The sequence below is a fragment of the Recurvomyces mirabilis genome (genome assembly GCF_035927965.1).
Source record: "Recurvomyces mirabilis strain CCFEE 5264 chromosome Unknown scaffold_2, whole genome shotgun sequence".
Classification (NCBI taxonomy): domain Eukaryota; kingdom Fungi; phylum Ascomycota; class Dothideomycetes; order Mycosphaerellales; family Teratosphaeriaceae; genus Recurvomyces; species Recurvomyces mirabilis.
This window is the reverse complement of record NW_027041936.1, coordinates 696,182-711,990: the sequence shown is the minus strand read 5'-3', so window position 1 is coordinate 711,990 and position 15,809 is coordinate 696,182. Positions and strand designations below refer to the sequence as shown.

General features: G+C 52.7%; 5 protein-coding genes across 5 annotated transcripts; 4 read left to right on the top strand and 1 right to left on the bottom strand.

The window, feature by feature from the left end:
- Nucleotides 1–631: 631 nt before the first annotated feature.
- On the top strand, nucleotides 632–2,359 carry LTS14_001022 (uncharacterized protein; the record flags this gene model as incomplete). Its single annotated transcript, XM_064833731.1, has 2 exons — nucleotides 632–1,042; nucleotides 1,148–2,359. The coding sequence occupies 2 exons, from the start codon at nucleotides 632–634 to the stop codon at nucleotides 2,357–2,359; spliced, it is 1,623 nt and encodes a 540-aa protein (XP_064698692.1).
- A 992-nt stretch (nucleotides 2,360–3,351) lies between these two features.
- Nucleotides 3,352–5,208, top strand: PDE1 (3',5'-cyclic-nucleotide phosphodiesterase pde1; the record flags this gene model as incomplete). Its single annotated transcript, XM_064833730.1, has 1 exon — nucleotides 3,352–5,208. One exon carries the CDS (start codon nucleotides 3,352–3,354, stop codon nucleotides 5,206–5,208), a length of 1,857 nt encoding a protein of 618 aa, XP_064698691.1.
- Nucleotides 5,209–6,287: 1,079 nt separating this feature from the next.
- Nucleotides 6,288–6,989, top strand: LTS14_001020 (uncharacterized protein; the record flags this gene model as incomplete). The annotated part of the gene is given in 2 exon segments (XM_064833729.1): nucleotides 6,288–6,575; nucleotides 6,588–6,989. The coding sequence occupies 2 exon segments, from the start codon at nucleotides 6,288–6,290 to the stop codon at nucleotides 6,987–6,989; spliced, it is 690 nt and encodes a 229-aa protein (XP_064698690.1).
- A 3,813-nt stretch (nucleotides 6,990–10,802) lies between these two features.
- On the top strand, nucleotides 10,803–12,600 carry LTS14_001019 (uncharacterized protein; the record flags this gene model as incomplete). The annotated part of the gene is made up of 5 exons (XM_064833728.1): nucleotides 10,803–10,912; nucleotides 10,970–11,272; nucleotides 11,331–11,558; nucleotides 11,609–11,645; nucleotides 11,698–12,600. The coding sequence occupies 5 exons, from the start codon at nucleotides 10,803–10,805 to the stop codon at nucleotides 12,598–12,600; spliced, it is 1,581 nt and encodes a 526-aa protein (XP_064698689.1).
- A 773-nt stretch (nucleotides 12,601–13,373) lies between these two features.
- On the bottom strand, nucleotides 13,374–14,429 carry AAH1 (adenine deaminase; the record flags this gene model as incomplete). Its single annotated transcript, XM_064833727.1, has 1 exon — nucleotides 13,374–14,429. One exon carries the CDS (start codon nucleotides 14,427–14,429, stop codon nucleotides 13,374–13,376), a length of 1,056 nt encoding a protein of 351 aa, XP_064698688.1.
- Nucleotides 14,430–15,809: the final 1,380 nt, after the last annotated feature.

Sequence of the window (15,809 nt, the reverse complement as noted above, 5' to 3'; positions counted from 1 at the left end):
ATGAGTTGTGGCTGCCATTGGTACGTACTAGAGACTCACCTATCCATCCTTCCTCTACATGATGAATATATGCATTCACAGACCTGTACCGTATGGCCGGCAAACAGCCTACCACATGTGGATAAACTGCTTGGAGACCTTCTGACTACCAACATCCCGTCGAAATACACATTCACGTGATCACAAGCACCGGACAGTATGCTGACGAGTATCCTAGATATCTGTCTGCCACGGCCACTCAAAGGCACATTTTCCTGCCACAGTGGCCACCCCGTAGCAACACAAGCCATGAATACTCCATCAATACCTTTCACAGTGCGAATCTCCTTTGTCGATGACGACAATGCAGTTCACAATGCTGTTGTCTTGTCTTTGTTTGACTGGGAAGATCGCAATGTCCCGTTCCTTGTTCAGCTCTATTATCATCTCAAGTACAATGCCTTGGCCACAAAGACTTCCTATAATCACCTTCATCACCCAAGATTGCATCGCGAAGAACACTTCGCTCCATCCCCCACGTCGTCCAACACTCGAGCATACTTACCCTCAGATTAGCAGCCTCTGGTAGGTCATCGCAACTTTACATTCACAACTGCGGCAAACTTTGTCCAGGTACAGAGACACTTACAATATGTCAGGATCCTCCTTCACCAACGGGGCTGGCCCCGATACTGGCTTCAACTTCGACCCGAATCTTGACCTCGACTTCAGCGGTTTCGATGACTTCATGGCCACAGGCGATGCCAGCGTCTTTCCAACAGACACGACCTCCACGCCTATGGACATTTCTCAAGACATGAGCACATTCTTCCCACCGCCAACATCAAGCCATGCACCGAGCATGTCAGGGTTTGCGCCTATGCCAACGGCGGCTCCTATGCCGTACTATTTGACATCAACCGCACCTCCTATGATGCCAGCCGCCGTTCCTCCACCAATTCCAGGCTTCGCTGGCCCATTCTGGGACCCACGCACTTCTGGCTGGACCTTTATGCCTTTGGCGCCTTCTGGTCCAGCGACATTCGCGCTTTCGCCACAAGTGGTAAGTCATTCTTTTCCTACTCGTCAGCATATGCCTGTGCATCGTGATTCGAGGTTGGCATTCGCCAGCTCTCGCCCACGGCAGGTAAGCACTGACACGCAACAGGCCGACAGGAGTACGCAGGCCAAGCACAAACGTAAGCTATCTCCTGACTTGTCGTCCTTATCATCTGAGAGTGATGAAGAGCCAAAACAACGAAGACGTAAGCTAAACAAGCGCCAGCGATCTCGTGCTGCGCGCACTGCCAAGTCTCCCAGTCCGATGGAGGTAGAGGAGATCTTTTCCAGCGAAGATGAACCAGCACAGACGAAGGGCAAAGACCGCAACGACTTGAAACGTAAACGCAACGCTTCTGCCGGCAAGAGACCCAGCATCGCGCAGACATGCGTCTGCGGGTCCGCTAAGGCGAAGATCCCACGACCTCGAAACATGTTCATCCTCTGGCGGACGCAGAACCTCAAGCGTATCCAGCGCGAGCTCGACTCAACATCGCAAATCACCGCCTCGAGACTTGCGGGAGAGCAGTGGAAGAAGCTGCCTCAGAGTGAGCGCGATCATTATAGGCGTCTTGCTGATGCCGAGGCGGCGAACCATGCCCGTATGTATCCGGGCTACAAGTTCATGCCAAAGAGCAAGATCGGTGGACTGGAGGACAATAAATTTGGCACTGCTTCATGCACGTGCGGAGCTTATGTTACCAACGTGCGCAAGTCTAGGGCTGCGGGTGTGGAGCTCGATGCTAATGTGCCGGATGCAGATGTGCTGCCGCAAACTCAGACTCAGGCGCCGCAAGCAAATATGATGCCTTACGCTGTCTACCAGCCACCGTCTACCATGGCTATGGCACCGACGAACGCTTTTGGCCTCGCGCTTCCCGGCCAACGACGCTCGCCTCGCAACCAGTCAACGACTATCCTGCCTACGAATGAGACGGGTGACATGGACATCGAAGCTCAAGGCAAACGCCGCCCAAGCGCCATCCTCACGCCCACCAACTCCCCACCAGCACTGAACACCCGTTCCCGCAGTATCTCGCAAGAGCCAGAGACGCAAGGCCTTCCCACCGTAGATTCAGAGGGTACGAATGGCTGGCCTGCGGACCTTGAAGAACCCGATTGGGACGAGATGTTCGGTGGAGATTTTGACTTCAACCAATTCAGTAGTGGTCAAGCTGGAAGTGGCAAGTCGTCACGAAAATCCAGCGGCCAAGTCCACAGGAGGAGTGCTAGAAATTCATCTAAAGGACGCGGGTCGTCTGATGGGAACACTTCGAGGAGTAGTAGTAGACGGTCTCCTAGGCACTCTAAGGAGATGTGAGGTAAGTATTTGCTAAGTTCTGGGAGGATGACTGAACATTGCAATGGTTTTGTACATTACGCATCGCAAGCGTTGTAACTTTATACTAAGAACTTCCACGCGTGTAGCCAGGAGTCCAGCCACAACTCTCCTCCATCGCTTCATTCTACCATGTCATATCAGGCATATCGAAAGTGTCCCAAGCCTTTGCTCTGATTCTGCCCGGATTTCCACTTGGTATGCCTTTGAAAACACTTGGGCAAATCAACCTGCTCATGATAAGCCTCATCTAGAACACTAGCGCGCAGTGGGGTGCAGTATCAATCCCATGTGGTCGCTGCCGAGACACGGGACGGAAAGGGCCTCGCCCTTGAGATTGACAACGATAGCGCTGCTGTCCAGTTATTTGCGAGTACATAGTAGTGCTAGTGAGACCATGAGACGGGTGGCAATGTAGAGCTTGTTATGTAATCGTGCTACCGGCCACTATACCGCCAGCTGCGAAGCACATGGCCGTACCGCTCACATGGCTAGGCCTGGAGCTTGGCGTGGTTGAGTTTGGCGGCGCGGGATCCAGGGTGGACGTCGTGATAGCAGGCGCATGATCCATTTGTATTTGATGAGTCCCCATTACCTTGACACACATTGTTCACATCGTTCACGTTGTCTATGAAGACCCGAGATCATCAACAACCCTACGTGATACCTGTGGAACCTCAGCTCGACTCACAGACGACCCCGCGCGGCTGATTGCAGCATTTCGCAAAGAAGCACGTGGTCGGTCGAGTCAAAGCAGCAAGCAACAAAGCAAGCGAGTCTACTGCCTCGAGTCCCTCTCGCCCTCCAGTACTCCCGCCACCCAGGCGGACCACGAGTAGACTGGAGAGGAAGGCCAGATAACTCACGACAACTGAGGACATAGCCAACAGCCGCATGACCGCGCAAAAGATCCGTGGCTGAAATAAGCCCAAGCGGACGGGAAGGGAGTGGCACGGCTACATGCTTCCCTTCAGATGAAAGACACGGACAATGACGAGACACCGGGTACGGGCATCGGCTTGCATGGTCAAAACGCAGCGCTACAAGTCATATGTCTCGGCCACTCCGGCGGGCCATGCGAAGAAAATGTCACTGGTTTCTTGGTGAGGTCGGTGGAGTGTGGATGGATGAGGGGTGCGACATTGGCTGTGGATGCTGGGAGTCACCTGGCCCCTATCGTGAGGATTCTGGAGAGGGACTTTCCTAGTGTTAGTAAGACTTTGCCTGCGAGGACAAGCAGCGATGGGAGTCTGGGGGCGGAGAATGGAAATGGCAATGGCAATGGGTCGCGGGCGCCGAACTGTGTGAGCAGGGGTTCTCTGTCGCCTTCACCGCTAAGTGAGGATCAGGATGTGCCACGGAGACCTGAGCCTACGATACTGAAAAGCGGTCCATTTGCTGGCCTCAAGCTACCGAACGCTTCGGCTCGTGCTAACGCGCTACACGTCCTGCGATCATACATCTCCGCGTACCTGATTACACACCCTCATCTCGATCATTTCTCCGGCTTCGCAGTCAATACAGCAGGCTTCCATGCTACCTCGAAACCGAAGACGCTGGCTGCGTTGCCAAGCACAGTAGATGCGATCAAGCACCACATCTTCAATGACATTATCTGGCCGAATCTCACGGACGAAGATGGCGGTGTTGGCTTTGTTACATTTCAACGGCTCAAAGAAGGTGGCGATGTCATGGTGGGCGAAGGCGAGGGTAGAGGCTACATCGACGTAGTGGAGGGTCTGGGCGTGAGAGCGCTGAAAGTATCCCATGGGACGTGCACGAAAGGACCACCTAGCCACCATCACAGAGGCAGTATACATGACCTGCACGAAGCGCACCCGTTTGCGAATAACGAAGCACCACCGCAAATGAGTCGGTCACATTCGGCATCACATCATGCGCAATTCTCTACTCCTGGCACGCCCGGTCCTACACCACGACAAAGCTTCTATGCCTCCAATCAGCCTTCTCCACGGTTGAGGCCAGCAGACACGTCTTGTGTCGTGGACAGTACAGCCTTCTTTATTCGCGAGAACGAACTATCCCGCGAAGTCCTCATCTTCGGCGACGTAGAACCAGACTCGATATCTTTGTCACCGCGCAATCATACAGTTTGGCAGGAAGCAGCGCGAAAGATAGTCCACGGAGTGCTAGGAGGAATCTTTATCGAATGCAGTTATGATGACAGTCAAGCCGATGCCGTACTCTTTGGCCATCTATGCCCTCGGCACCTGATTGCCGAGCTCCAGACCCTGGCAAACATGGTAAACGAAGCACGAACAACTCGAGCGCGGGAGAAGAATATTAGGAAACGCAAACGCTCGCAACAGAATGGCCTTGAGATATCGGCAAGACATGCTATAGCCGAAGCGGATAGCAAACGTAGTCGGAGTGCTGCCGGCGGTGGGCGGCCCCAACCAAGCGATCTAAGGAGAAGTAGTGTGCCCGATGCTGGACTCTGGAACGATGCCCATATGACCTCTCCAGCGACCGAACAAAGTAACCCAATGGAATCCTCGCAGCACCCGCAGCACTACGCCGTGGGCAGCGTAGCCACTTCGCCCCGATCGGGCTATGCGGAGCACGGCGCACCAAGGACTTCGCAGCTCGTTCGGGAATCGTCCCAAAGCGACCGAGCAGGCCAAGCCGCGCCTCTAGAGGGTATCAGAGTGGTGATCATCCATATCAAAGACACGATGAAAGATGGTCCGCATGTAAGTGAGGTCATTCTTGCCCAGTTGCAAGATCATGAGGAACGATTACGAAGTGAAGGGCAGGCGCTTGGGTGCGAGTTTGTGATCTCGGAAAGTGGGGAGAGCTATTGGTTTTGATTGTTGGGATTGCAGCAACGGAATCTTGGCATTGGGGGTGATGTTCTAGGTGCGATACGATTTGGATGGCTATTGGACACGACTCGTATGCGCCTTGGTCATTCACCTGTGCATTTTCTGGAACCTTTTGGCACAGTTTGGAGGACTTTGGGGTCTTTCTGGGATAGGTTGGTGCAAAACGTTCCTGCCTTAGTGATGATGGCGCATGAAAGAGCGGCGTTGTCTTGAGCGGCCTGGACACGGTATGTAGCAACATTGAATCCTACTTTAAGCTAATTGATGCAATGCTTTATCATCTGAGCCACTCGGAATAGCCAGCGTCCTCCGTGCTGGTGACTGTCCTCAAATTATCGTCATGCTCGAAGAGCGCTCCCTGTGTTGCAAGCGCCGTTCTGACACAACTATGCAGCTACCACTACCAGATAATTTGGACACCATTGACCTAAGTTATCGGCTGCATGGCTTGCTACCAAGCACCGAAGATGCCGCAGACGACCATCATCTTTTGTCCTCAGTCTCCTTAGATCTATGAAGGTTAGGCAGGAGGTAGCACGAGGAGGGTTTCGACGAGAAGTGACTCGAAGTGGTAGGATTCCTCAACAAGCCAGTTTCGAGGAAGGTGACTCGCAATCGCCAGAATTGTATCGTGGACACATGGCTTGATTCCACAGGCTGGCACGACACTGTTCACCTCGCCGGCACTAAGAATAAGTGACAGTGACAGAAAATCCGTGCGGACTTCACGACCGTGACTGCGTAGGATGCGTGGGTGAGCACAAGATGTCTCCGAACGAACACCTCAACTGCGAGCGTCTTTCACTTAATCTAAGAGGCACTGCCAATATTCAGAACGAGGGCATCACTCAGTCTCCCTTCATAGCAAGTCCCTATACCTCGTTCTCACAGTGACTCCTGAAACAAACCCACACCAGAGCTTGACACATCCAAGAGTGCGCGAACATCAGGCACAGCTCACCTCGCTGCTTCAGTGGCAAGGCCTATCTGCCCTCTCGGCAAAATCAATCCCAGTCTGACTTCGACTGACGTATCATAGCCTCTCCACCACCTGAGAAGAGAACATGGCCACTAAACGTGCATTATGCGAAATACCATCATCTATGGCGCAAGCGCAGAAGCGCCACCGCACCCCACCACCATCTCATGGCGAAGACAACGAGCATGTTTTTGAAACGGCCGATCCAATCCTGGAGAACATTAGCACAGAGCTGGCTCTGGTCCGAAACATCATAGCATCTCTCAACCTGCTGGTTGAAGCGGAGAAGACGAATTTGAGAGAAGTGGCAATGACCATTACCGACCTTCAAGTTCATGTCGCCAAGCATGAACGCATTGAACGGGACTATGGTGTCAGGTACTAGTGGGAGGAAAAGCTGAAAGCGCAAAAGGCTGAGTACGACTGTAAAGTGCAAGATCTTCGAGAGTCGCACTATTCGAAGCAGGACCTGAAAGATCAGCAATGTAAAGCCAAAATCGAACAACTGAAGAACAAGCACGAATATGCTCTCATCTCCAAAGAACAAAGCTGGACGGAGAAGAACGAAGCCGTCAAGAAGGCTACGACTGCCTCGCTCGCCGAGAAGGAGCAAATCTACAGGGACAAGCTGGAGAGCTTCAAAGACAAGACCAATCAATCCCAGGTGGCCAAAGGTGACAACTGGAGAAAGCAGTTGAATGAGCTACGGGCAAGTCACAAGGAGCAGCTGACCAAACTTCGTGCCAATCTGAGATGGTGGAGGCTGCTCAGAAGGTCGTCGAGTTGAACGCTGCCCAGAAGCGAGTGAGTGCTGGAGGTGATGCAGTCTTCAAGCGGGAGTAGTGCAGGCAATGTGGTGGCCACGACACAGACGGCACAATGAGAGCTGGTACAACTGCCAGTGTGACCTTGTAGCGAGGCCAGATACGACAGACCAAGATCAAGAGGTCTTGACGGGCGATTATCATGACAGTGGAACGGTCGTCGGCGGGAAAAGGCCTCACGGTGCTATGGTAGTGATCAAAGAACATCACGCAGGCCGCGTGTGCAGCATGCGCAGGTTACGATCTCTGGTGCAATGATCATGCGGTATTCCTTTGGTCCACGGAGGTTTGTTGCTGGATAAGGGATCCATGGTGTGTAGCTGCGAAGCTATCCCATAAATTGACAGTGCTTTCCCGTCAAGGTAGCTCTCGTCGTTCCATCCACGTGTTTTATCATCTCCATCTCCATCTCCATCTCCACGAGAGTTCGGAGGATGACCGAAGACTTCGATCGTAGCAAGAAACTATACCAGCACATGGTATCATGTCAAACTTACTAAAGCCCAATTCTGCCCGAGCACGCAAGCCACGCGGCGACAAGCCCTTCTTCGAACAGGACCGAATGTCTCCGTACTATGCTAAGGCATAGTCAAAGCTTGATAGGCTGACAGAATCTAGACCTTCGGCTACCAGTACCACTACGTATTAGCTCAGCAGACTTTTGGCGCAGGAGTAATTTGGTGTAGATTTGAGCTCAAACTTCTGATATCGGCAGGTGTGCCGCTGCTACGCCTTCCATGTTAAAAGTTTTATCATTCACCGGATTGGGTGCGTAGAACGTCCAGTCCTTGGGCAGTGCGAGCAAAAATTCTCATACCGACATGAGATGAACCTAGCCGCCGTCAGTGCGTGAAGCGTCGAGGATCTCCGCATATAGAGAGTCGTTTTCCAATGCAGTAGTGATCAGGTGGCAGTGCCGAGCAAGATAGTGTTTCGGCAAGCATTCCATTCGGCTCATTATCTTTGACTTTGGCTGGGTCGTGCTATTTGCCTTTCCTCTCCTGCGGCCCGCAAGACGGTTGAAAGTAGAGTTTGTCATCTTTACCAAACTTCCACACGATCGAACTCTGGATATGTGCATATCGGCCCTTCGGAGAGGGAGTTCGCTAACACAGTTCTGCGCAAACTTCCTGTATGCGTCGGTCGCGTAAGGTATGTCCCTGTAAACCGAGGACGTGTCGTGGTGGGCGGACTGCAGTTCGCGAGGAAGTGGAGTAAGTTGCTTAAACAGATGCTCTTGCACCCCATGACGGCAATTGATGGTCCAAAAGGTAGACAATGAACCCTGCCGTCGGCGTAGCTGACAGGTGCTGTATGTAAACGACAAATTGGGGTCCTGTAGAACAGGTTTCGTAACGGCGGTCCTTACTACCTCGTGCTTACGCTAGTCAGCAGGACTACTCATGGAGTTCTTGAAGTCGTCCACGGACCCCGTTGGCTACCATAGTGACAAGTCGTAGAGACGCTGCGCAGGTGTCTACACATGCGTGCTGTCACGTGGGCCTCATCTGTTCAATATTGCTGGCGGCTCGTAGCTTGTCCGTGGAGTATCAATGATACCGAAGCTGACGGCGTATGCATATGTTGGCTGCACTCCGCTTGTGGTAATCACTCTGCAAGTTGTAGGTGTGTTGCTTTGCTGTGGCCGCCGATGCCAGACAGCAGTTCATGCGGTGTCTCCGCGGCGAAGCGTCCGCCCTGCTCGGCTACAGTACTCACCCTCCATCCATTACCACGCACCGATGGGGCCCTGAGGTGACGAAGAAGGGTGGTAAGGTTGGACAACTGACAGCCCCAGTAGTGGCTCATCCTTACTCATCAATCTCAGCGCAGCTGATCTCGTCCGTAACTACCGCTTCGAGGTATGGACCACCCGAGGGCCAAGACAAGTAATCGTGCTTGCTTACCGTGACAGCGTCCCTTGCAGAGTGGTATGGATGTCAGTTTGTGCAGCGCATCGGGATGCAGGTCCGCGATAGTCATCCTACGGTATGGTGGACGTGCAGACGAAAGGCTCGCTAGTGTTCTATTTTGAGGCTATCAGATCGCCAGGAACGGCCCTATATTGTGGCTGTGTCGCCCATCAATTGACCCAGTGCAGTTGCAGCGACAACTATAACGTTTACCTACGAGCGGAATCGAGCGGGAGACTGGTGCAGACTATCAGAAGAGTATCTTAGCCAGGTGATCGATGATTAAGTTGCTTTGTGTTTCAAAAGGTGCACAAAAGTGTGTTACATCTGCCGTTCGTTGCCGGAGCCACCGCGGCCATCCCGTCAAACGGCATCCGACCTCAAAGTATGGTACGACGCTGTGACCGATGCAGCGATGCTGCTGCTATGCATGGCAGCGAGCAAAGACTTGGGACGGCGGTAATGTTGCTTCAGGTCAAAGCGGACTCACTTCTCCTCGTGGGAAGTCAATAGATTCTTGCAGGCAATAGTCCGCGGTTGCGGATTCTGATCACACGCACTGTGCCACGACCGGATGAATACCTTTCATTCATGCTTCCTCGAACGATGCATTCGTGCGGCCCAGACTGGTGCATTCGATATATGTCGATCCTCGCGTGTTCCTGCCACGCCAATCGCAATTCATGCATGGAGCATCCATCGTGTGGGTGAATGGAACAATTCTCTCCTAAAATAGCCGGAGATGCGTCATTCGCTTGGGCTGGTGGGCACCTCACGCTAGGCTTGTATGGCACTACCTTCGTGCTCGACATCGTTCACGCCGTCTCTTCGCAACCTGGTCAAAGCATGCTGACCGCCTGCTTGTCGCGTGCGTGGTACAGAAGGAGGCTGAGTCGTCTCCATCCATAGACGGACGGGCGAATGGATATGGACGGTTCCTGCAGATCTTGCTGGATGGCTCTTTTTTGTTTTTATTGGACTGTGCATCGTTCGCAGAGCTAGCCATCACCCGACCGTACTCCTGCTAAAGCTTAGCTATGACAGGATCGCCTCGGGGAGGCAGCAGCGTTATGCCCAATACGCATTACCGCGCCGAATCGGACGCTGCCTGTGCCGTTTGGTCATGATGGGTCTGTCAACTGCTTCGTGCACACCAAACACTCCAGCCATGCGAGCTGGCGCACGGCCAGCACTTGGCTATAGTCAAGCTCACGTTGCGCCGAAGTCATCCAGGTTGCGACGGCTCCGAGCGCTGCGTTTTGCCTCCAGTCAGCCACCCTGTCGATGCTAGTCCGCCGCCGATGGAACGTTCGGTGTCCTGTAGGTTCGCTACAACGGCTAGGCCCGGCATCGCGTGTCTGCTACTGGACCTGCATACCGATGTCATTACGAGTTCCTCCATCGGACCCGAGACCATAGCTGGGCATGCTCAAGGGACTACATGTTAATCACCACTTAAAGCTAGACCGTGCAGTCTATTTCAAGTACCTCACCTCTCCACCCTAGAAGTCGATACTACCTCCACAGTCGGGCTTAGTGGTATATGTCTATCAACGTCGCAACTCACAGTGAACATCGGCTTTCCACTAAGCAGACCGCAAGAAGAATATACCACACTCGCTTGGTGCTCTCAATTACGTTCGCTTTCCATACGATAACTAATCATCAACTTAACTCATCAAATCCAGACCCTGGTACAGAAGCTCTAGGTCAACTTCACTTACTCGACACGCATATCTATCTGGATCACGACTCGTGACTCTCTCCATCAAGTCTTGCTTCCCTTGAATCTGGTAATAGAGAGGCAGATCTGGGTACCATTGAAGATAGAGTCGTCCACGTCTGCATCCTCGAGCAGTCGCTATGGCAGGGACCGGCGCAGGACCTTCGAGGAGAAGCCATACCAAAAGTCGGAAAGGCTGCAAGACCTGCAAGCGAAGACACATTAGATGCGACGAGACATATCCACAATGGTGAGCTCACACAACCACGTTGACTATGGAATTGCGGACACTAACAAACAAAACCAGCCGCAACTGCACAAAGCACCAGGTCAGATGCGATTATATGGAAGGTGTTGGATCGGACACGGAGAGCCAGCAGAGCCCTGAGCAGTCCTCCCTGACTCTTACACCTGGAACCGAGTCGCGCGTCAATCTGTGGCAGCAGACTGGCAACTTTCCGTACCCGGAGCTCCAGGTCTTTCCAGCGCCTCTGGCACACGAACTCTCAAAGACAGAGCTCACACTGATACATCACTTGTCCACCATCTCTAACGACTTGCTCCTGAAAGGGACAACTCACCTGACAACCTGGACGCAAAAGATGCCAAAGTAATTCATTAGTCCACTTGCTTACACCGAGCTGAGTTTGGCTGACGTGATCATGAAGGTTCCTGAGCATAGCGTCATCATATCCATACGTGATGCACGCACTCCTCTCGTTCTCTGCAAACCATCTGGCATGGGTAAATTCGTCCACGGAAACACGAAACCTACATCTACATCACGGTAGCATCGCACTGCGAGGCTTACATGACGCGATCGGCAACTTTTCGCCGGCGAATGCCGATGCGATCCTGGCCGCGTCGCTGCTACTACTATGGCAGGCCACAGACTGGTTTGTTTGACCTGCAGAAGAGGTCTCAACGAGTCGCTGACAAAGGGCAGGCGTAGCTGGTCGTCCTTGCGTGCGGGAATACAGTCGGTTAGTTGCGTGCCAACGGAACCATGATCAGGGCATCTGGCTGACTTGATAGGTTCTTTCTGCAATGCAAACGTGGCAGCACGAATCCATCTTCACCGAGTTTGTTGCAAGCGAGGACGTCCTTGCAATCGCTTTCCGCGTCCACCAGAGGAGACCATCGGTCAACCCGAGCGATAGAGTAATCATTCTACAGAACACTGCATTCGCACTACAAAGACTGCAGGCAACCCTAGTTGGAAACGACATTGAACTTCACTACACGGGTCAGCTTCTCATCTACATCCAACAGTTGCAAAACACCGAACCTGCTCAATCACCCGACGACCAATTCAACTATCTCTATCAACTGAGGAAGTGGCTCTTCTGGATACCTGTGGCTTTACTGCAGCGCCAAAGTGGACAAGGCCCAGGACTCTTGACTCTGGCACACTTTTATGCGGCAGCGCTGTCTCTCGAGCCACTATTTCCAGATCTTGGCTCATCATTCTGCGCGGCCACAGCACTGCCACCTCTCGAAGCTATCATTAGTGTCACGAACGCCATGCAGTCCGAACACGGCGCGAGTACGTCAGCAAGAGAGATAGCGTCGTCAATGCAATATCCAACACAGACGGCAATGGAATACAGAGCGCGTGTGGTGCACTTACCAAGCACGCCAATACAGTCGGCACAAGCGGCCATGGGCTTGACTCCCGAAATGGTGAACTACAATAGCATGGGAAATCTGAGTCCAGCATTTGCGCCCATCGTACCGCATTTCCTGCCCAGTCAGCCGTCGTCAGCATCCGCGACACCTTTCCTGGAGGTCCCCACAGATCAGTCGTTCACATTCGGCACGCAGAATTGGGGCGCAGTGCCATCGCCTCGATTCCCACCTCAGTACGGCTATGGCAGTCCGGAAGAGCAGACATACGGGTTCACCGGGTTCGTACAGCCGACTGCGGTTTGGACATAAGTCGACAGGACGAAGACTAAGTAAGTGTCCAGGACGACTCCAACGAATAATCCGTCGCCCGGAACTCCACAGTTCCAGCACCAATACTTGCCTTAGAGGCTTGATACAGCCCAACATGATATAGACGAAAATGCCGACATTACAGGCTTGCATCCATTTGGACACAGCTTGCGAACGCCATTGGTCACGACGCCGCCGCAGACTTCGATGCCGCTATGATCGTAAGGTCAACGTAGCGATATGGAACAATAGTAGCAGGTGGCAGTCGATTTCTGGCGCAAGGTTCAGAAAGGCTGACCTGGATTATTGGATGGCACCATCCACAAGCCGTACGCGGTATAGAAGGTGAAATAGACTTGCGATGCAGTGCCGATCCGCAATATTTAATGGAATTTTACGACGTCAACGAGTTGAATGAAGTTCATGATGCATAGACATGTAGAGTAGATACAAAAGTTGAGCTTCACCCAGAACCCGGCCATGTACATGACCTGCTCAAGCTCTGTCACTCTTACTCGATATATGACCCTCCCTTCTACGTATCCTGTCACGCCAGAGCACAGGAGTAACAACGTAGTCGAACATACGTCATTAGTTGGCAGCATGATAACATGGTGCCCGACATAAAGATATCCGCTCTGCATGATTGGCCATCGACACTTCGGAAGATGTTCCGTAACTGCCGCTAAGAGCAGGCACAGAGAGGGTGCCGTCCTTGACCAAAATAGACGGCAACTATGCTGACATACCTCATCCATCCCGGCCTTGACCGCTTACGCATCATGTCTCGCCACCCATTCGTCCAGCACAGATTGCACTCTCTGCATTAGTTCCTTCTTCCTCGTCTCGTCACACCAACTACCTTTGATGCCCGCTCTACAGATGCCTGCCCATTCCCGTGGCGTCAGGCTAAAGGCATCTTGTACAGCACGATAATTGGCCAGGATGTAGTTGTCGCCGAAGTAGGCCGGGTCGTCGCTATTTATGCTGAATTGGACACCCGCGTCCAAGAAAGTCCTGATCGGAAGCTCCGCGACGGACGTCACGCATTTCAGGTATACATTGCTTATAGGGCAGATTGTCAGGAGAGTCTGGTCGTTGGCAATGCGCTGCATGAGCTTCGGATCTTCGGCAAGTCGGACGCCATGGTCGATGCGTTGAACCCTCAAATCATCTAATGCCGTGGCGATGTACTCTGCTGGTCCTTCTTCGCCAGCATGGGCAGTGCACCTCAAGCCCAAAGCACGAGCCTCGTCGTACACTTGTTGGAAAAGCTGGGGCGGAAAGTCCTTCTCGCTAGAGTCCAGACCTATGCCAATCACGTCTCCAGACTTCATACTGGTCTGCACAGGGGAGCTGCGCAGAGTCTCGAGTGCCTCTGGCGGCGGGAGATGGCGCAGGAAGCAGCAGATGAGTTCGCTCGATATCCCCAGCTCTGCTTGAGCACGTTTCTGTGCAGCTTTGAAGCCCGAGAGCACCACATCGTAACCTACACCTCTCGAGACGTGAGCCTGAGGATCGAAGAAGCACTCAGCATGCGCCACACCGTCCTGAGCAGCATGCTGGAAGTAGTCCCAAGCCAGAGCCTCGAAGTCAGCGACGTCAAGTAGCGAGTTCATGCCAATGTAGTAGTAGCCCAGGAAGTCATCGAGGCAGGAGAAGTCTCGGTATCTTGCTGTGAGACTCTCCGGACTCAGGAAAGCAGGATCATCCTCTGGCAAGTCTATGTGATTCTTCTGAGCCATGCTGAAGAGAAGTTCCGGAGTCAAGGCGCCCTCCAGGTGGATGTGGTGCTCACATTTGGGCAGCTTCTGGAGATATTCGTACATGGTGGTATTAGCCATGCTTTCTGTACAGGCCCGATAATGAATGTGATACAAGGTCGTACTGGCTAAGTGGAGCAGATACTGTAGAAGGTATGTGGATGCAAGTGTGTACTTTTCAATAAACCATTACTTGTTTGGTTCCTCACAACACAAACATTATTGCTGATATTCACTGACTTGCGCAAAGCACAGTCCATTTGCAGAGTTTGTCAAGTCATGGGTGCTTTTCGGGCCTCTCCGATGCTTCGTAGTACATGATAACGACCATGTTAACTACGTTGGGCCTGGCACCTTCATGCAAATACTTGGCGAACGCTTCGAAGGACTGCTTACATACGAAGATGCATCGCCGGGGCCAATCGTCGCTGTAGGCTGCGGGGGCAAAAGGTTGAACTGGGATGGCAAAGAGAAAGGCAAAGGCGGAGCTCAAGCTCAGGAATCGACGGTTCGGTTCATGGGTCCGAACCGATAAACAGAGGAACTGATCTTCTCGCCTCATACTTGTTGTTTGAACGGTAACGTTACACTCGGCGGATGGTAGTAGCAACACCAGAATACTGCTCCCGTCTAAACAGCCTTAAAGCTCAGGTCCAGAGCGTCGTCAAGGGTTGAGATAAGGCTTCGAGAGTCGTCGCTTGATTTGCCGATGGTCTTTTTTCCAGCTGCACAAACATCGGTCGGAAAGGTGGAGAGAAAAATGATCGATGGGAACAGTGTCGGAAAGCGACCCGAGCGACAATTTCATATGCTTGCAATGCTCGCGTGGAGATGTTCGAGATCTGCAGCTGATCGACTGCCCTGCACCTCAGTTTCGAACAGGCAACTGTAGTACACCAGTGTTTGTTCCGGCAGGGAAAAGGAAATGTACGGGATGCTTTTCCCTCGCGAACCCTTCGGAGAGCGGTCCATTCAGCCCAGCAGGAACGGCACAATGACGATGTGGCGGATCGGCTGCTCTGAGACACGATCTGCACAACCTGACGCCAAAACAGAGGGTTTGCGTGGCTGGCACGTGTATCTAGATATTTCCTGTAAGCCATTCGCTATGGTCTCCTGGACGTCCGCCGAACTCTCTATGTGCCTAAGAAGAAGCATATCCTGAGCACTTTCATTAAATTATGACCTCAGTGCTGCAGCCACAGTCAGTAGCCGATAGGCGGGGCGGCCAACCTCTACAGCGACGGAAGCAGAAGAACGCATCTTGGTAGCAGACCATCGCGTTCGAGACCGCCCTCTTCCATTACGCCTTACCTCATACCAATTACGATAGCCCAGTACAAATCAGAAGTGGTTGTGATCTGTTTGATCCTTCGTTCGGCCCACTCGGGCGGCAGCCGGGTGCTTCAGCTTGTATAAGCGAACCATATTCCCGACAATGTGCTG